Here is a 21,015-nt window from a genome sequence, read left to right on the forward strand (position 1 = left end):
TACTTTCTATAAGAAAGAGTCCATTGCACAATCACCGAAGCCAACGTCTTGCCGCTCCCCCCCCCCCCCCCCCCACCACCCTCTCCGAAAAGATCTAGCTCATCGAAACTTCGACACGTAAGAAACGAAGCAATACCAAAGCACGAACAATGTCATTCCTGTGCCCGAAAATATCTAGCTCATTCAAACATCGACAGGTAAGGGACGAAGCACTACCAAAGCGGAAACAAACGAATGGTCACAAGAGTACGCTTGCGGAAACCATCTAATTGGCGGCCGCAAAGGGAAAACGTTGTACGAGTTTGTCAAAGTATCTTACATCAAGGTGAAATTAGTCACGCCCCAGGACATGAAGCTCTCTGACAGTGGCTGTGTTCGCCTTGCGCAATGTCAACCGAATCATTACATTGTCAGAAATTTATGCTGCCTTGAAGTTTTCCATAAACGCGTTGCGCCATACAAACATGTCCTTGAATTATTACGTGTATTGAATTATTGAAATATCAGGCACCTTGCCAAATGGGCGGCCAAAAGAAATTATTCATTATGAAACCTCTTCACTTGGTTTCAGGTACATTTCCCGAAGAATGCCCACAGCGCCAAATTTCGTCTAATTACTTCGTCATGTGCTCCAGATACTTGGTGTGCTTTCCAGTGACATATATGAAGCCTTGCTGTCACAATCATACAACGTAATGCAAGCGGCGAGGTTACGTTAAATTACACATACTTTCGCGTTGACATATACCATTCCAACGTAGCCCTGGAAAGTGGTCGCTGAGGAAGACTAAACGCGAACGAGAAACACGCGACACAGTCTCACGAGTCCGTTCTCTTGTCAAGCGCTCTTTTAGCAGAACTCTCCCGGCATAGTAAGTAATTAAGCCCTTATGTCACGCTTATAAACGCGGTGAATGGTTTTCGTGTTCCTGTGTGGTTAAGACCCTGCCGTTATGTTCACAATGCGCCGAGCAAGGGTTCCTTGTATACGCACACCCTGGGCTTATTACCTCAGACATCTTATAGTTGCGCGACAAAAAAAAAGACACACAAGACAGGGTACAGGACGCTCGTCCTGTACCCTGTCTTGTGTGCGTCTTTTTTTTTTCGGGCAACTATAAGTTGTCTGAAGTATTGCACCAACTAGGCCGACAACACATCTGCCTGGGCTTACCCTCCATCACGGTGACACAGAGGTACTCAACACGTAGTCAGGGCTGAGGAATTTTATCCGCGAGTGCAGAGCTATAAATATTAAACGTGCAAGGCAGGGCTTCAGCACATATAAGGGCCATTTGTTTAACCTACACCAGCTACACTAGTGTAGAAAATCTCTTATACCTACAATGAATTTTTGCTGCACTGGTGTAGCTGGTGTAGGTTAACCAAATGGCCCTATAGAGAATTGCGACAACGAGTAAACGCGACTAGAGCTTCTGGCAGGCACTTGGAAGATAGGGTGACACTCTGCTGGCATTGGCGAGGTTCACGGTGGTGACATCCTATCTAATCGATAAAGGCTGTCCGCGCGTAGGTGCGGATGCAGTGCATGCGGGTGTCAGCACCGCAGACAAAGTTCGCGACAGCCGAGTACGGAAAGGGAATCACAGCATTGCTGTATTTTTCGGAATGTTCTCGCCAAACCGCGCAAAAGCGGTCGACGTACGTAGCCTATGTACATATTCAATACAGCATGTGCACAAAAATATATACAACAGCTTGGGAGACAAAAACCGTCCCGCTTTCCCCATAGGAGGCTGGTCGGCAAATCTAACAACAAGCCGTGCCAAGCCCCCACCATATACCGCAGAAATTAAACATGTTTTGTAGTTCTCTAAGTAGCTCCTTAGGTTTTGCACTTGGTAGTTGCTGCGGCGTGTCCCAGGTCCCTACGAGGATATCACCGGTTGCCGCGAAGGACTTCGCCGGCAAGTGCGTTCAAGAGGACCGTCGCTGTAGCACGTCATCGACATATCTCCAGAAAGAGTAAGCGCGGATAGTCTTGAAGTGCGTCTCGAAGGAAGTCCTGAAGGTTCTGCTGCCGCGACGCTGATTGGTCGTCGTCAAGACGGCGACGTGGTGCCCTCACTGCTCCTTCTCCTCGAAGGGCGGCAGTCCGAACAGGTGGGGCTTGAAGTCGTTCATCGAGTCGATACACATGGTTGCCCGACGCCGGTTCTCTTCGTCCATGCGCTGGTCGGGAATCATGACGACCTGCATGCCGGCGGCCAGAGCGGCTGTGACGCCCTTGGGCGCGTCCTCGAACACCAGCACCTGCGGTCAAGAAGAGAAGGCGTGTGGAAATCACTCTCCCATCATGCACTTCACCGATAGCGGTGGACCAGTGACGATCTTAAACCTCGTACACGGAAGGTAATGGGTTCGATCCCTAATTGGAGAGTGCGCTCAAGCCACTGTGGGGCCGTTACTTTGTGAGGGAGCTTAACCCTCTTTGGCAATCTATATGAGGTCAAGGCTGCCAGATTCGACGCCCTCTTTAGGCTAATCAACTCACCTTCCCCGTTAATTCATGTTCTACGTGACGCTCGCGGTATCGCACGACGTTTCGCGTCATCCGCTATGGAGGAGGGTGACACTGGAAAATACTCTCGAGACTCTCAAGGATAGGTTACACGCAGCCTAAGGAAGTAGAGGACAAAACAGCTGTTACTGCAGCTCAGTGGTAGAGAAAGAAACGCGAAATTCGGAGGTCGTGGGTTCGGATCCCTCCGGCGGCATATGGTTGGTTTTTCTACTTTCTAATTAATTGCCGGTAGCGGCTGTTAACTTTCTTCTTATGCATCTTATAACGAAGCACCTCATTTTTCCTCCATTTTTTTTTTCTCACTGGACCTCAACATTACTGTTTACGCCGCTGCCCAGCTGCTGAAGACGCAAGTGTACGGGACCCCCTGGAGGGAAAACAAAAACTAGTAGGCAAAAAAAAAAAAACTTTTTAACACGATAACATTAACGACATCGTCAATGAGAAAATGTGGCGACGGCGTTGGCGTCGATAGCGAAAATTCACGGGCATGTTAGGTGGCAGAGCTGCCATGTCTGGGCAGATGATTTTGCGAGTGAACGAGAACACATGATATCAGAAGGTTGGAATCGAGGAGCTGCCAGCTCGGACTGTTGACTCGAGGTGGAAAGGTGGAAAAAGAATCAACCTTCCAGTGCTCTTCAATGCCGAGTGCATGTCCGAGAATGAGGAACCCCTATCGCTGCATGCATAACCTTAAACGCGGAGCTTAAGTGCCCTCTATAGCTTTCTAAACCGTTAGCTCAACTGCGCTCACTTGCGAGTTTCGCGTCATTCCTGCATCGACCTCGTGACTACTCGTATATAACGTTGCATCGCACATATAGCGAAGGAGTATGCATACCAAATGACCTTGAATATAACAAACGCGTAAAACAAATATGAAAAAAAAGTGCCATTGGGTATCGAACCCGCAACAGGACAAACAGATCAGCTACCCTGGCTCAGGCATGGAAGCAATATACTATCGGCGCTTTTTTTTTCTTTATTTATCGTACTCAAAGCAGATAATACACTGTGGTAAAAGTAAGGCCGCACTGTGTTTCACAAACGTTTTAGGTTAGCCAGCTCTGTCAAATCTGGCATCCCATTCAGATTTCTCAAAGCCACTGCCGTTTTCTGTTATTCTGGAGGAAAAAGCAACATAATTACGTCGTATGACACACTCCCTTATTATGAACAGGCAAAAGCCTGCCAATCACATCATACGGCGTGATTTGCCGATGCCTTCTTGAAGTCATCTGCAAGATGTCCCAGAGAAATGCTGCATTCCAGCTGTCAAGGAGAACACGATCTGTGATCTCCGATCAAGCAGACCACCGACCACGGGACAAAGAAGCCTCTTTCCCTCAACCATGGTTTACTAGGTAATATATCACCCAGAAGAAACGTTTTTGCTGGCGACCCTTACTACCATGTTTTTAACTCTTTTTTTTACAGATCTTTACTCTCCCCTCCACAGTGTAGTGAACGGTGCAAGCGCACTGGCAGCATTACATCAAGGAAGTCCTCGTACAAGTATTTTTGTATCACAGCACTGAAGTATTCCAGCGAGAATCTCACTTTTAAAATGTCAAATGAAGCCACAATCTGTCTAAAAAAAAAGCACTCAGCCTTGTGCGTTTAGTGTCACGGGACGACGCTCACAATTCCGGCAAGCCATAACACAGTTGAACCTGTGGGAAAACCGTACACAGAAAAGGTGTACTGCTTGAACACTACAAGTATACGAAAAATTACTGGAGTTATGAATGCATACGTGGCCTTGATATTTCGATGTGTACGCGTTCAACTGTATGCAGTTTTTCATTGTTGCAAAAGTCTGCTGTGTATTAGAAGCGCTACTCATGCCAAGGTTGTAGAAAATTCACAAGCAGGTGTTACAAATTTGTTTCGCTCAGCGAAAAGCGGGCGGCTTAGTGTGGCCGATTTATTTTTACGACAAATAGTATCCAGGTTTAGGTTGTTACGTAATCAATAAATTAATTATCATTGATTAAATAATTAATTAATTAAAGTAATTAAATAATAAATAATTAATCAATTAAATAATTAAATCATAATGCGCGTTCAACTGCATACAGTTGAACGCGCAAACATCGAAATATCAAGGCCACGTTCGCGTTTACCACTCCAGTAATTTTTCGTATACTTGTAATGTTCAAGCGGTACACCGAGGTACCCCGCAGGTGTAACAAACCGTAAAATATTTTCGAACAGGGAAGGTGCGTTGCCCCATGTCCTACGCCAGAGCCCGAATCATCCGTTCCAGTTAATTTCACCGGTCGTTTGCTTACAAACTGATTAACAAATTCAACTGCCGCTGAAACGCTTCTCGATCACGGCAGAAAACAACTGTAGTCAGCGCAGGACATCTTTACTTCGATTTCCATAAATCTTCGAATCGTTTCATTCTGAATCAGCTTTAAACAAAATGGCTCTATATATAGGTGGCAAATATAGGAGGAAAAAGCGGACATCCTTGTCTGACAGACGGCCTTTCTGAGAGCCGTCGCTGATCTGCTTATTTACGATTATGATGGTGAAACACTTTGCATAAACCATTTCAACTTCTCTTAACATGACTGAGCCTAAATTTACATGATCCCATACTGAAAACAGAATTTCATGGCTACCCGGTCAAAAGCCTTCTACGGGTCTACTTGAAGCCTTGCAACATGATCTTTAAATGCGTCACAGCATCTCAAAATGAATATTTGCATATATGCTTCGCCATATAATTCCACATGCTTGATGTGGCCCCACAATGTATTAACCTCTTTAATTATCCTCTGTAACCACTTCGATAACACTTTGGCAAGTGTTATCGGCTGGTATGAGTTCACTGAGAGAAGTCTCACGGTGTCATCGCTCTTCGGTATCAGCACCACGTGCGACCTTTAAAATGGCGGCGGCGTTTCGTCCTTATCCTATGCTTCACTAAACACTCGCTGCAATGTCTGTACAACTTAGACTTAAAAGCTTTATAAAAAGCAACGCGAAATCCACCAGTGTCTAGCCATTTTCAAGCACTCAAGTCATCTATCGCATTCTCTACCTCCCGCGTGCTGATCAGTGTCTCCAAGTTTCCCGTCACATTGTCATCGATCCTTGGGATCAATGGCAAAAAGCCTTTTCAATCCTTCCTTCATTCGCCTTCCTCGCAGGCAGCGAAAATATCATTTGAACATCCATTGTATATCCACTCTATCGTTTAGTTACCCTGTTGTCAGTACTATCTCGTCTATTTCATTCTTCATCGCGTATCTCTTTTTTTTTTTCCTAAAGCGTGCTTGGTGGTTGCTTGTTTCAGAAAAATAATCTTTCGGCACGTGCTCCCACAAGCCTCTCTGTACTTGCCTGTATCAATGACCTCTAGGTAGTTTTTAACCTGTCTCATTTCCTTCAAATATTTCCCAGGATGATGCACCTTCTAATCTCAACAAAACGTCAAGCCATAGCATTGCAATTCTCTCTCTTTGTTCCGTTGGGCTCTGTATAACGAACCCAATCCCTCAAATGCATGTATCTAAACCTCTTCTTTAGAAACCTCCCAAGCCTTAAGCCCTAGTTCAGGCTAGGCCTAAAACAAGCAATTTGCACATCGCTGTACAGTATCTACTAAATTGCAATCTTTAATCCTTAATCGGCCCCTCTATTTAAAAAGATTGCAGCCAGTCATGCCTCGAGTAAAACTGCAACACACCCTCGCGCTATACAGTGAACATCGTCGTCTTCGTAGAGTTTCATCTGCGCCATCATCCACCAGGCGGCGTGACAACATTGCGGAGTGCAGTGAACATCGTCGTGAAAACACGTCTCTGAAAAAAAGCATTTCCGGGGCTAGGTTTTAAACCAAGATGCCATCCTGATCTAACGCTCGGTATTCATGTTCAGGAACGTCGAATGCCTTAAATTTTTATTTGTTCATCGATCGAAGCTGAAAATGAATTTTCAATATTAGACGTCATGAAAAAAATGGGACACGAGACAGGAAACGCATGCTTACATGCTAAATTTAATGATGGAGTAATCATTATAGAATACCGAAACATACTGGACGACCCTTTGCACTGTGCCCACCCCGGTGGCTCAGTGGTTGGTACGCTTGACTGAAAGCCAGAATGTATGGCTTTCAGTCAAGCGTGATGGAGGCGAAACGGAGTGGCGCCTGTGTGCTGTGCGATGTCAGAGCACATTAAAGATCCCCAGGTGGTCGAAATTACTCCGTTGTCCTCCACTACGCTGCGTCCCTCTTAGCCGATGCTGATCTGGGACGTTAACGTTAAACTATATATAACATACACACTGTAGAAATTCCTTCTGCGGACCTTTCCAGAAAGCTCTGCCTTGACGTCGCCTTGTTGCCAGCTCGCGGTTATCGCGCGTGTAGTACATCTGAAGCAAATACGATGTAAACTGTAGCGAAGCAATCAATATATGGTGATGCTATAAGTTTGCAAATGTCTGTAAATATTGCAACAGGGATCTCCCTTTGATTCTGGTTGGTTGGTTTATGGAGTGCAACGTCTCAAAGCGACTCAAGCTACGAGGAACGCCATAGTGGAAGGCATATGAAACTTCGGCCATCTGGGGTTATTTAACGTGCACTGACATCGCACAGCAGATGGGCGCGTTGCTTTTCGCCTGTATCCATATGAATAAATTCTCGACGGGGGAAGGCTAGACGTAAGTCTGCAGCCACGTACCTTTTCGGGCGGCGGTTTCAATTCGAACTTGGAGGCTGCGACGAGGAAGATGTCCGGGTGTGGCTTGCCGTGCTTCACCTCGGGGTTAACCCCGGACATGACTACGTGGTGGAAGAGCGCCACCAGGTCGCGGTGCTTGCCCGTCTTCAGCTCGAACGATGTCGGCTTCGAGCTAGTCGCGATGGCCATGGGCACGCCCTTTCTGTGGAAGTGCCGCACCAGGCGGTCCACGCCTGCAGCGCACAAAGTCTGGCTCAGAGAAAAGTTCCATCGCCACGAGCACCACAGGAGGACAGATAAATCAATGAGATGAGCTGAATGTGTGTAACACAGAGTCGCTCGCTAATTTTTATTGTTCGCAAAAAACAAAGACGAAAAAATTCCCCTTGATGTTCTACCAATGCAGTTTTTGTCACACGCCCTGCCATACCACCGATCTACAACGTGCCCTCTTGGCCATCCTGCTAAACACCTCCATCACCCTGTATTGTCTATGCCTCCACTATTATCGTCCTGACCCATCTAGCCGCCTGGTTTTATGTACAGAACCACGGCACATACTTTTCTCGCGTCACGAAGCCCTACAATCTTCGCATCATCTTCACACTAATTCTGATTAGTGGCGAGTGTGGCTGGCGTCGGTGTCATCTACAGACCGTGCATGAGGACCGCTAGCCTCCTGAGACCGGGCTATGGTCATTTTGTTCTATAGATTAGACATTAGTTCGTGGGCCACTACTCTTATGCCAAGGCATTCATTCTAATAAAATCCGCCTGTTGGATAGGTATACTGGAGCCAACAATGCAGCACTGAAGGAATTGCATTGTTCGAATTTCTGACAAAGAATTCTGGATAATTAGGAAATAGGCATGGACCGGTGCGTTTAGGTTGATTTAATTAACTGTTAATCCGAACAATATGTCTAGAATAAACTGATTGCAGTACAAATATAAGCGCGATAATAGCCGTGACACGATTGCGATTCACGAAGTGAACTTCCCTTACCAGGCATGAGCTCGGCACTGGGAAAAAGCTTCGCGTAGTGGCAGTCCATCTCGGCCAGGTACTCCTCGGTGCCCAGGGGCAGGCCCAGGCCGTCGATGACGAGGCGGGCGGCGTCCTTGCCCGGGATGCCCATCACTCGCTGCTTCAGCTCCCACGTGTACTGCTTGCCATAGCGCTCGGCTACCATCTGCACTGCCTTCGTGTACAGCTTCTCCGTGTCTGCAAGAAGCCGTGAGCGGCAGTAGCGGAATTAATAGAGGTGTAGATGCAGCTTCTGCGTGTCAGAGGCAGGGTGACGCGAGAGTTTTCGCAAAAAGAGGTAAAGGAAAAACTTAGTCATAGGATCGTTAATGATTTGATCCGGTTTTAAGGCGAAAGTACTGTCGCATGAGTAGCGCCACCAGAGTATGTGAACGGAGAGCCTGTCATCAAAGTGCGTCGGAGACTTCAGAGAAAGAAGAAAGCAATGTCTTGATTGGGTTTCGAGCCTGTTCCCGAACGAACAGATAAGCTTCCCTGGCCCACGCACGAGAGCACTATACTATGGCCGCAGTCGATCACGCCTCGTTTAAAACTGCAACACACTTTCGTGCTGTGCTGTAAACATCGCCCTCTTCATCAAGTTCGAACTGCAAAACACTCCCGAGCTGTGCACTGAACATCGCCGTCATCACGAACTTAAATCTGCTCCATTTCATTTCATTTAACCTAGGTGAATACGCCATACACATATGCCATCTGCCCCAGTGCGGGCGAGGCCCGCGAGCGGTCGAATCGACCAGGCGGCGTGAAATAACAGAGAAAAAAAACGATGTCGACGCGTCGAGTGCCTTAGCAGCAGCAACGCTCAGGTTTTCGCGTCTCTACAGTGCATCTTCTCCAGTTCTCTCTTCGTAACTTCGACAGAGGTCGAATCTCCGCCACTGCATTCAGAATTCTTAGCTCGTTGCCAAAATATAAGAACATAGTGGATCTCGTATGGGTCCCTGCTCACTCGGGCGTCCCGGCCAACGAGGCCGCTCACCATTATGCTCGAGGTTTTGTCATCCGAGTTGGTGAGGAGACGTCGGAAGCGGGTGCCCGACGGGGTGAGTCACTGGATACGTATCAGGCCGTTACCACTTATTACAAAGAACTCAGGGCGATCCTGCCTCCTCCGCACGCTTCGCTCAGCCGAGAACAGGCTACCACGTGGCGGCGGCTGCAAACGCGGTCGCAGCTAAACTCCTGGACGTACACCAAAATCTTTACCGACATAGTAAATCTGTACTGCCAACTGTGCGGCGAGCCTGCCACCTTAGACCATATAATCTGGAACTGCGCGGAGGGTCCGCCTTCGACAGATCTAGTACCATCTCCCTCGCTGGAGCACTAGGAAGCTGTTTTCCCAGACGTCCAGTCCGGGCCCTCGGCAAGAGCGCTAGAGGTCGCTCACAGACAAACTGCCAGCCACCTGGAGCAGTTGAATGCAACCCAAAACAAAGCCCATCGCTGACAAATAGTTTTCTCTCTCTCTCTCTCTCTCTTTCTCTCTCCAGTGCTCTCAAAGTCTTCTTAGGCGCTAGTCTTCAACACTGAATTCGTCCTGGAAGGACTTATAACTTGACTCGTTACAGGCATGACAGAAGGAACGTGCTGAAATCTCTGCCAGGAGCACAAAAACACACATACGTACAAAACGAGTTCTGCATATATTAGAAACGAGTACATAGATTTCAGACGGGAAGCAGAAGGCGTAATCTGTGATCTTATCAATCCCTCCAGCTCGTACCAAAATATATGTTTTAGGATTGTACTAAAACCATCCTTCCCGTGAGAATGGCGAAAGCCTACCCTTCCTCTCCCATCATTTGGCTCTCATAGTTTGCCTCTTATCGGCGTTCGTTGCAGTGCTACATATAATTGTAATTGGTTTACAGGATAGGAAAAGCGCATTATCTGTCACACTTTCTTCAGCAAATGTTTGGACGGTACACCATTGCTCCTGGCGCGTGGCGTTCCTTCGTGCGCGTTCAAGTGTGGCATTGCCGATGGTAGGAACGCTATACACAAGAACTAACCTCGTAATCTCTCGGAATGTGACAAATCTCGCGCACAACTCTCGCGCACGGGATTTCGTTCTATGAGCCTAGATTGATTTATGGCTTTCGCCTTAAAAACGAGGTATGAGGATGCACAAATAGAAGTAGTGAGCCTCGTCTGCCCTCTGCACTTCTATTTTGGCGTCTACAGTTTTACAGGTTGGAGCATGCAAACGCCACTGGAAGTAGGCTTGACGGTCAAAAGTGCTAAAGAACACCTGAGCTGCAACCGCAAGCATTTGATGCCTTCACCTTTCCCCTAAAAGCAGAGCAGAAAAAAAAAGAAATTTCTATTTGCGAGCGCTACATGGAGTATAGCTATGTCAATCGCCGAGAGGGCTTTTCAATCCGCCGTTAATGAGCTTTGCGAAAAAAAAAAAAAAGAGAACTGCTGGAACACGACCCTAGCGAAAAACCTTTAGAGTCACAATAACCTCATACAGATTTCTCATACTAAACTCATACAATACTCGTACAAATCTCGTATTATCTCATACAAATATCATTCAACAATAGAGTTGTATGAGTTTAGTAACCTCATACAGGTTTCTCATACAAAACTCACACTAAACTCAAACAGTTCTCATATAATCTCATATATTTCTCTTAAGTTGAATGATATTTGTACGAGATCTCATAAGTTGATTGATATTTGTATGAGATAATATGAGATTTGTACGCGTACTGTATGAGTTTAGTATGAGAAATCTGCATGAGATTATTATGGCTCAGGTTTTTTTCACTAGGGGAGCGCTGCAGGACGCAATGTCTTACAGCTCTGAGGTATAACAAATCATGGACGAGAGAATAGCCGGGGTACTTTAAGACTCTGGTATCTAGGCTACCATCGCATGTATATCGCTTCCGAATACATCAGTGTCTCAAGACTTTCGGGCAACCTGATACACCGCGGCACAGTTACATCAGTCGCAATGTACGGCTGTCGTCTGGCTTACAGCGAATACGGAAACGACAGGGCAAGCGATATCAATATGCAGGTCGACGTCAGCGTTTCAGAGGGCTCGCCTAACATCAAGAATGACATAACTGGGTCATCAGCGTAATTTCGCGGTCAGCGCTTCAGGTCGTTCCACTCAATCACCTCAGGCTTAGTCAGCCATGTCGACGTCTCAGCGGAGTAGCACTGCCTTATACCGACGCGCTCGGTCAAATGCTGTAAGCTCTACACGGAAAGATAGAAAGGCTTAAAAATATAGTGAGTTAAGCGTATATCCCAGTCGTAAAAAAAAAAAAAACTACAAAAAATCATCTGTTGACACGACAGAATTTCTGTGCAGTTTTCGAAAGTTAACATGTTAACAACAGATATTTAGTAGCACCAGCATTTTCTGTAGATAAAACAGAAGATGACTACCAAACTATATAATACACTACAAAAGTACTACAGAAAAAATGATAAGTGCTACTGGCAAGTACTACAGAACTACTTAGGATTCTAACATTTACGTCAGAACTACGGAATATATTGTCTTATTTTTGACACGGCTCTGTAGTTTTGTTCTTCGACTGGATATAATAATGCAAAGCAAAACGTTGAAAAATGAACAATGTTCATATATTCAAGAAAAAAAGAAAGGAAAACTTGCGAGGTTAAAGACGGCAAGGTAACGAAGAAAAAATAATAAAGAAACGCAAATCGGGACCGAAAGAGATTAAGGAAGAACAGCAACATAAATGAAGAAATCAAACGAAGCCAATCGCCAAATCAAGGCTGATGGAAAATGACACAAAAGCAAAGGTCTCCAGGTGTACGTACGACAGAATGGGGACAAAGCGGGATATCGATCACCCCACTCAGCTCCCTCCCGAGACACGGCACCGTGCTCAGCCGTATACGCCTGTGTTTGCGTAGAGCACGGGAGCAATTGAGCCGAAGCCCCTAAGGAGGTGCGACCGAGCGCTAGTCTAAGTTTGGAATCGAGGCGCTCAATCGCGCCACGCCGATTTCGACTCGAAGACGAGCGTGCACGGCTCGCCGTCTCTGTAGAGCGTTTCGATACCACTAACGTGTGGAAAGGCCTACATAGGTCAGACAGGATGCTGCATAAGTTATCGCACATGGGAGTATGAACGAAGAGAGACAACAGCACCAACTTGTCTGAGCATTGCAAGAATTGCAAATGTCGCACATGTCTTCCGCAGATAAATATTTCTGGCACGTACAACAAACAGTGCATTGTACGTGAAATTTTGGAAGTTTCTTTTTGTTTTATTAAGAAAAATAGCTGTGTCAGTGACGCCTAACTGGGTGTGTAGAAAACCGAATTAGCATCTTTGGATCCTGCCTTTTAGGCTACGATGTGTGTACGTATATGTGCCCGGCGCTCTTGCGCTGTCTGAACAAAGCTCCAGAACAAATCAGTTGATAGTCTGCGCTCGTCCTGTTTCATACACCCCTCCCTTGTGTATCGTGTATTAAGGCGAAAGTCTTTAATGGCTCATGCTGTCGTGGACAAAATGTGTCCCGCTTTTGCAACGTTCTGATTGGCCGAGGTGGGATGATGTCATAGAGGTCTCGATCAACCACAGAGCACCACCACAGAATGAGCGAATGCATGCCTTATATGGCTATATGTCAATCAATGATCAATTCTTAAATAATCAAATAATTAATTATCAATTGATGACTGATTAAGTTATTCATTATTAACTTATTACTGATTGATTATATACTTCAGTCATTATTCATTACCTACTTAATAACTATTTAATTATTTATTTATTAGTGCCAGTTGCGTAGCAGAATGCGGCACTAAGGATTTCGCCTTTCACTACTTCAGTTGCTAAAGTGCCTCGTAATTATTTTGGCGCATATTCCCATGGCTTTCTGCAGATGATCACCAACTAGACAAGAGCTCTTAATTGTTAAAGCATGAAGTGTATATAATACTAACTAAGAATATTTAATGTGTGTAATTGGTTAACTGAAATAATTGAAAAAAGTAACAATCCGAAAAAGGGAGTTCCAAGGTGTCAAAATACCCGGGAAAACGTCGGTGCAAAATGGTGATGAATAACAAAATTTAGAGTGTACAATCAAAATAATTGAAATTCTAGTATTTTTAGAAAAGGCGGTTCGAAGGAACTTTTTCATCTAATACTGTCATTGAAACTTTTAGTCGGTCACTTATACACTAAATTTTTCATTATCGTGATCAAGCATTTACCTTTCATTATGTGTATTTGACCTCTCCATGATTTTTCAGTTTTTTCTTTACTTCTAATAAAAAATTGGTCACTTTCATCCTTTAAATTTTCTTAATTAGCAGTCAAACATTAGCTTTTCACTGTGAGCATTTTGACAGCTTTGAAACCCCTTTTTCCAATTTCTCATTTTTTCGATTATTTCACTTAAATAATTGGTCAATTACATAATTAAATTTTCTTCTAGCATCATCATGCTTTGCATTCTGAGCATTTTGACACCATTGAACCCTACTTTATACAATTCATTAATTTTTCATTTCATTAATTCATCAATTATTTACAATGATTTCTTAACCTCGCCATCGCCTGTCACACACCAATCAATCATCAATCACCAGAACCACAAATTACCTTGGTAAGATTTTTTGTACGCAGCCCTCGATTATTTCCGACAAGCTCTTCACAACTGAACGAGTTACTGGATAAAAACAAAAAAAAAATTGAGGCCCTCAGAACGCTTGTTTATCATGTAGCAGTCAGTGTAAACTTGTGAAATAAGGACAACAAATTTTTGTCAGCAATGAGGTATGGGAAATGTGCGTTGAGTTCCTGTGGAGCACAGATTGCAATAGTGCAGTCGCATGTGGGCTGCGCTGACCAGCCGACCGCCGACTACAACAAACATGGCGGTGGTGCAACTTCCGGAAAACCGGCGCATGCGCAGATCGGTCGGCGGGATCGGTCTATTGATTTCTTGCTTGCCCATTTTAGTCTTCGGTACATTCAAATTGCGCGCCAATCCCTTCCTATGCCTTTTTCGGCTCTACTTTCGGTTGCGTGACGTCAAATACTCAATGTCAGATTAATTCACTTGTTTATTCATTTTAGTCTTTGGTACTTTCAAATTACGCGTCAATCCCTTCCTATGCCCTTTTTCGGCTCTATTTCCGGTTTCGGAACGTCACAACCTCTATGTCACATTATATCAGTTCTTGTTTGTTCATTTTAGTCTTTGGTACTTTCAAATTGCGCGTCAATCCCTTCCTAACCGCTTTTTCGGCTTTACTTCCGGTTGCGTGATGTCACATTAATTCACTTCTTGTTTACCCAATTTATAGTCTTCGGTACTTTCAAATTGCGCGCCAATTCCTTCCTATGCCCTTTTTCGGCCCTGCTTCCGGTTGCGTGACGTTACATCTTTGACATCACCCTAATTGGTTGATTTAATTACCTATTTTAGTATTTATACATTCAAATGTGACGCCAAGCCATTCGCTAATGAAACCATTTTCGCCTTTACGTTTTCATTTTTCTGCACAGAACATTACATCATCCTCTATCGATTGACACCACTCGTTAACCTCTACAACTTCTCAATTACTCACAACTGCTGTGGGCACTATTTTGCGTTTTTTGCCTCTAATTAATTACCTAATTACCTTATTGGCCTAATTATTATTTCGGACACAACGCTACGTCACCCTCTATCGATTGACACCACTGATTAACCACTACCACCTTTCAATTACTCACAACTGCTGCGGACAACTTTTATATCTTGGCCTGTAACTAATTACTTAACTTATTGGCCTAATTATTCTTTCTGTGGTAACATTTACTTAACTTATTGGCCTAATTATTCTTTCTGTGGTAACATTACGTCAGCCTCTATCGTTTGACACTACTCATTAATCTCTACCGCTTCTCAATTAGCCACAACTGCTGCGGACACGACTTGGCGGACGCGGTCTGCGGACACGGTCTGCGGACAGAAATCTGTGAACATAGCGAAGTAACGCTTTCGCGTTAATAATTTGCTAAACCATTCCTCGACACATGTAATTCAACCGTCCATTTTAACACGACTATGATTAAGACCTCGTTCTTCTGCAATTCTTTCGTCTTGCGAGCTTTCTCCGGCAGATGGCAGTTGGTAAGTGATACGGCCGAACACTGATTGGTCGCCAATCATGGAGGAAGGAAAGAACTTAGGAGAGGCCCTGACGTCTTTTTTTTTTTTTTTTTTTTTTTGAAGCCGACGCGTCCGCGCCGCGACCGGACGCTCCAACGCTTCTCCTCCTCCTTTACCCTCCGCATTCTCTTTCTCCGCGACGCTCACGTACCTAGGGCCCTTAGCAACGCTGTTGCTAGTGGCCCGAGTTTTCATAGCAACAGCGTTGCCGTTGCTAATGGCCCGACTTGGCTAACCCTAAATTTTGACATCACTTCCGCCACACTTTCTCCAATGCATTGGGAATGGCAAGGGCCTCTCCTAAGTTGTTTCCTTCCTCCATGTCGCCAATTGCATGACGTCACGCGTTCATTCACGCGCACGTAGATCCACAAGTAGAGCCGCAGACAGAAACCACAAACATTGTGGTGCCATACCCTTCCGTGTGTGGCTTAAGTGTCCCCTATAATTATTTCAAGTCCATCTACAACTTCTGCGTCAGCGCTTGATTCCCAGGACCAATATTTTTAAAGGGTACGTAATTATAGCGTTCATATATTAGATTTGCGTAAAACGGAGAAAAATACTGTAGACTCAGCCATCCGGTCCTCAATTCACAGCTGTCAACTGCTTCAACCGCCTAGAACATACCATAATTTTTTAAACACCTTGAATACTTTTGTAGGGGCGCCGCTATAAACAACCACTATAATTCGCCCCGCTTTTTATCTTACTTTTTTTTTGCTACAAATACAAACCCGCTTTAATGTTCGGGCCCTTGTCTCTGCTCTTCCACTTCTATTTAGCACGATCCGTGCCTCGCACCTGTGGCCTGCATAACCGTGCGTACGTGATCGTCGACACGAGGACGCCGGGAAAGACCGTCCTTTGGGGCAGTCGACCACCTTTCGGCCTTCTTTATTCCTCTGCAGCGAGCACGTCACATCGATTCACCAAACGAGACGTGTTTCTCCATTTACTCAGGTGTCCTTTCTTCTTTTCTTTTTTTTTTTTATCCCTGCCCGCCCAACTTCCTTCCGTTCTTCCTTTCTCGCCACCAATGCCTGACGTGAGCGCATTAGGAAGAGGATCAGGAAGTGAAACGCGAGCCACATCCGGGTCGTAATGCTGCCGCGAAAACGCGATATATATATATATATATATATATATATATATATTTGCCTCTCCTTTTCGTGCGCGCACGCGCAGAGCAAGTCAGTGGTCAGTTGCGCGCGTAAAAGAAAAATTTACCTCGTCAAGATTTTTTTTTTCTTGTTGCTGCCTTTTGCCCCTCCAGTGTAGATAATTTCGGAGCACGCGTATCGGGCGTTAATGAAATATTCTTGAAGTGTCTTTCTTGCCAAAAGCGTACAATTTACGGTGGATTTGAGAGAAATCACACAGATGTTTTACACATTTACACGTTTTCAGCCCCGCCTTTCATACGGCAAGAGTGACAGGAGCATTAAAGAAAACACGTCAAGTGGCATAATCTTCAGCGGTAACTATTGGCATAAACTTCGCGCGTTGCTGTACGCAACCAATTTGTTCCCGTATGTGTTGCAGCCATATGTCAGCATCAAGTAGATGAAAGTTATTTCTTTATTATTATTACTTTTTTTTTTTTTTTTTCAGGAATCACCGCGGCACAAGAGCAACTTCTTTTGCCTCGAGCGGTGCGGCTGTTTACACGCCTTGCTTCAATCACTAAATACGCGCCAAAACAAGTTTTTTTTTTTTTTTTTTCAGCTAAATATGAGAAAGAGGAGAGACCCCTTCACATAAAATATGTTCAGGCTACTGCTTTCGAATCATGTGTCCGCCAGTGTTTGTTTGACGGTCCCGAAAAATGCATGAAAGCTTGCAGAAGCAAAAAAAAAAAATCATTAATTCTTTCTATCCCTCTAAGAGGTTTCCGTCAGCGCGACCTTCAAAGTCCAACAAGGAACACACTTTGCAGGAAACACACGGAAAAACAAAAACAATTCGAGCCGTCTATCAGTGTCGGCTCCGGCGAAGGCTATCCTATCCTGCTGTGGCTGAAATTTAAGCCAGTCAACAAGCACCCCCCCCCCTCCCCCTTTATTTTGTGTGTGTGCGTATCTACGAAGGCGTTTACTGTAGGAGCACGGCCGCGTATAATTGGATACGTCGAGATTGCCGGAACCATCTGATAATTCGATCGGCCGGCGTATACGGGTAAACAAACCATCCGCCGCTTACGAAGAGCAAAAAAATTTACTCGTCTTTTGCACTGGGCGGTGACGCAGCATTCTAGCTAAAGACGTGCGTATCCAGGATCAACGCATTACATGCGAGAAAACGCACGCGCGCATATACATATGTGCGTGTTTAATTTTTGCATTAGGCCTATGCCCCATTGAAATATCGAAAGAAGTAGAACATCGCGCGGCCATCGCTGTAGCTCACTTGGTAGACCACTGTAAGCGAAATTCGGAGGTCGTGGGTTCAGATCCCTCCAGCGACAGGCCATTGTTTTCCAACCGTTTTCAAAACAGTTATCTGTCCTTCATATAGCTATTAAATAATTATACTCTTCATCCAGCGCCACAAATTACCTATATATATATATATATAGTTGAAATGAGGTTACTCATTATAACACATGAAGGAAAGAAGCCAACAGTCAGCGAGGCCAAGGAAAGCATTGGGGGTTGTACTTTGTCTTTTTTTTTTTTTTAATTTTTACTTCGGTAATCACATAAATTAGTAATGTAATCTTTTTAGGTGAAAGATAATTAAACACAAAGTAGGAGGAAAAACAGGGTGCCGGTGGTGGGAACCGAACCCACGACCTCCGAATATCGCGTCCGAATATCGCTACCTCCGAATATCGCGTCCAACTGAGCCACATCGGCCGCCGTCGCATTATTAATTTATGTGATTACCGAAGTAAAAATTAAAAAAGATACATAAAGTACAATCCCCAATGCTTTTCTTGGCCTCGCCGACTGTTGGCTTCTTTCTTTCTTTCATGTATATATATACATATATATACACTGCGACTTTTCGGCGCTGGTGGGCCCGCCTTTCCATAGAGAAGAAAATGAAAGAAGTCAGTCGCGGAGCATGATGATTGGATTTGAAGGTTAGGCCGGGATACCTTACGACCTTTGTGACTGACTGAACCCCGAACTTGACGCACTGCTGTTAATTTTTTTTGTGATACAGCTTTACGTTTATTGATCAGCCGCAAAGAAAACCTCTCTTCTGGTAAAACTTTTCAAATGCATCGAAATTTATGAACCGGTATATATATATATATATATATATATATATATATATATATATATATATATATATATATATATATATATATATACATGTTTAAGCATGCAGATGACTCAGAGATAAACGTTCAGAAAAAAAAAAAGGGGGAGGGGGAGGAGGGGTCACAACAACAGTATAACGCATGACGAAGACAGCCAATTATAAAGAAGGAATAAATAGAGTAAATAGAGATTGAATAAGAGCTGGAATAGAAACTGAAAAATTCATCGCGTACCTTGCTGTATCGATAAACAGTGAACTCTGACCGGTGAACGAGACGCGTAATAGGAATAATAATTAGTTACTACGAAAGGAAATGACCCGACAGAGCATGGGATATGAAACAGCTAGGGGCTGAATGAAGGAGAATAACGACAGTATCTGGAGACGCAGGTGAACTGCAACGACCTAGCTGCGGTTATTTACATGCCAGGACAGCACGGAAATCACTTGTATTTTGCGCCTCCACCTAAGCGTATCAGCTGGTTAAAAAAATAATAGTATTAAAAGCAAAAATAATTAAGACAGATTGAGAAAGGAGCTCGCAACGGTGCCCTCCTGGCACGCCAGCGCCTGTCTAATTACCGCTTTGGAGTCAAGGTCGTTAGAAGCAGCCAACGACTCTTGACACAAATTGCCAGTGATCCCGCCCATGCGTGCACTGACCCACGCACACACAAGGCACCAGCGAACTCTGTGCTAGCTGCGACTCCTCAACTCAATGTGCTCATGTCAGCGAGAATTTATCTCGTACGGTGGCTGTCAAAGTAAATCGCTTCAATGCAGTTCACTCGAATTGTGCTTTTTTTACAAAAACGTTACTCATTAAAAAAAAAAAAAAGAAAACGGCTTTTTTAGAAGGAATGCAAGCGAAATGGTACAGTTGTTTGAAAAGGCCAGTTGTTTTTTCATTTTAAATAAATATTGCGAAGCATTCTTCCAATCTCTATGCGGCTGCATCTTAAGTTTATTAAACCAGCTAGCTCATATCTAAACTCGGGACCTGTTCCACACAGCTGGAGTGATTGTACTAATGCACACGTCAGACTAAAACAGAAGTGATGCATCCATAGATAAGCCATTTTTGTAAAGCGACAAAAATAGTCACTTGGTTGTTTTTCCTACCTAAAAGTGAAAGCAGAATTTCAGCTTTTCGCTCATGCGTTCCCCAGTTTGACACACCCGATTTCCTCACACTGATCGAGACGAGCGTACGTAAGACAGAAGTGAGCTAGGGTGTTGAAACGATGCTCGTCGCCACTAGCAAATTCCGAAAATAAACAAGGAACAATCGACTTTGAGAGCACTCGGCAGCTTCCATAACAACGGTATTGCGAAAGCGCGCGATATTTCGCAAATCGCACGGAGCCGCGACGCTGCCGAGCAAACGTCTCCTCGAGTGTCTGAAGTCGCCGAATGACACAGCAGAAGCATCTGAATGTTCTGCAAGCGCTGCGCGCGTCCACCACTCAACCGCGGTTAACGTCTGGCACGGCAGAACGCTCGCGAGTTCTGGTTTCGGGAGCGAAACAAGACGACGCTCAGTGCAAAAGGCGGCGCTATGCTGCTTCGCGCATTGGCCGTTCGTTTTGGCGTCGTCTGCTACGGGCCATGAACTGCCCATCGCATTCACCACGGATTAGGATTACGCCGGAGGTTAAACTGACCAGCGAAGGAACGCTGACTCACCCAAAATCACGCCGTCCAGGTCAAAAAGCACGTGTGTTACCGGCTTGAAGGTCGCTGCCATGGCCCCTACCCCGAGCGCACCCTGCCGAGTTCACGTCTTCCTCGTCGCAATTGTGCGAGACGAGTGGCAGACGACGCGATGTCGCGCCATGCAGTTTCGTTTTCGATAACGAGATAGGCAAGGGGGTGTCGTTGTCCAATGATAGACCTTTCTTTCTATAATCTCAGTTAGGTTTTAAGGGAAACAGAAGGCATTGAATAAAAATGCATATCGCTCATTTTTTAATAAATGTTGATATTGCTTGTAAAGAACATGTTGCCAAACGCAATTTGCACAATAAAACATGCAGTGTAAAAAAGCAGCATACTTCATGGTTACGCAAACTTTTTGTAGATCAATTAAGGCGTATCAGCATCCGTTATTTGGAAGGAAGTGAATACTCGTGGTAAAAACGTAAAAACTCAATCCGCATTCTGAACCTCTGTAGTGTTTAGAAGAAAAACCCTCAGCGTTGGCAACAATTATGACGTTGTTTGAGGAACGCGATTATAGATGGCGCCACAGCACCATTGCA

At 44.8% G+C, this 21,015-nt stretch overlaps 1 protein-coding gene across 1 annotated transcript in view; it reads right to left on the reverse strand.

Moving 5' to 3' along the window:
* Positions 1-20,552, reverse strand: part of LOC146189321 (pseudouridine-5'-phosphatase-like) — a 22,003-nt gene extending 1,451 nt beyond the window's left edge. The window contains exons 1-4 of the mRNA XM_084604172.1: positions 20,441-20,552; positions 8,261-8,479; positions 7,255-7,487; positions 1-2,274 (exon numbers count right to left, since the gene is read on the reverse strand). The exon at positions 1-2,274 is cut by the window's left edge and continues 1,451 nt beyond it. Of these exons, the coding sequence (XP_084460298.1) occupies positions 2,086-2,274; positions 7,255-7,487; positions 8,261-8,479; positions 20,441-20,501 (702 nt within the window). The 5' untranslated portion in view covers positions 20,502-20,552 and the 3' untranslated portion in view covers positions 1-2,085. The remainder of the gene's footprint in view (positions 2,275-7,254; positions 7,488-8,260; positions 8,480-20,440) is intronic.
* Between the last annotated feature and the right edge of the window lie 463 nt (positions 20,553-21,015).

The sequence above is a fragment of the Amblyomma maculatum genome, chromosome 5, assembly GCF_055883805.1.
Source record: "Amblyomma maculatum isolate TAMU_Amacu chromosome 5, ASM5588380v1, whole genome shotgun sequence".
Taxonomy (NCBI): domain Eukaryota; kingdom Metazoa; phylum Arthropoda; class Arachnida; order Ixodida; family Ixodidae; genus Amblyomma; species Amblyomma maculatum.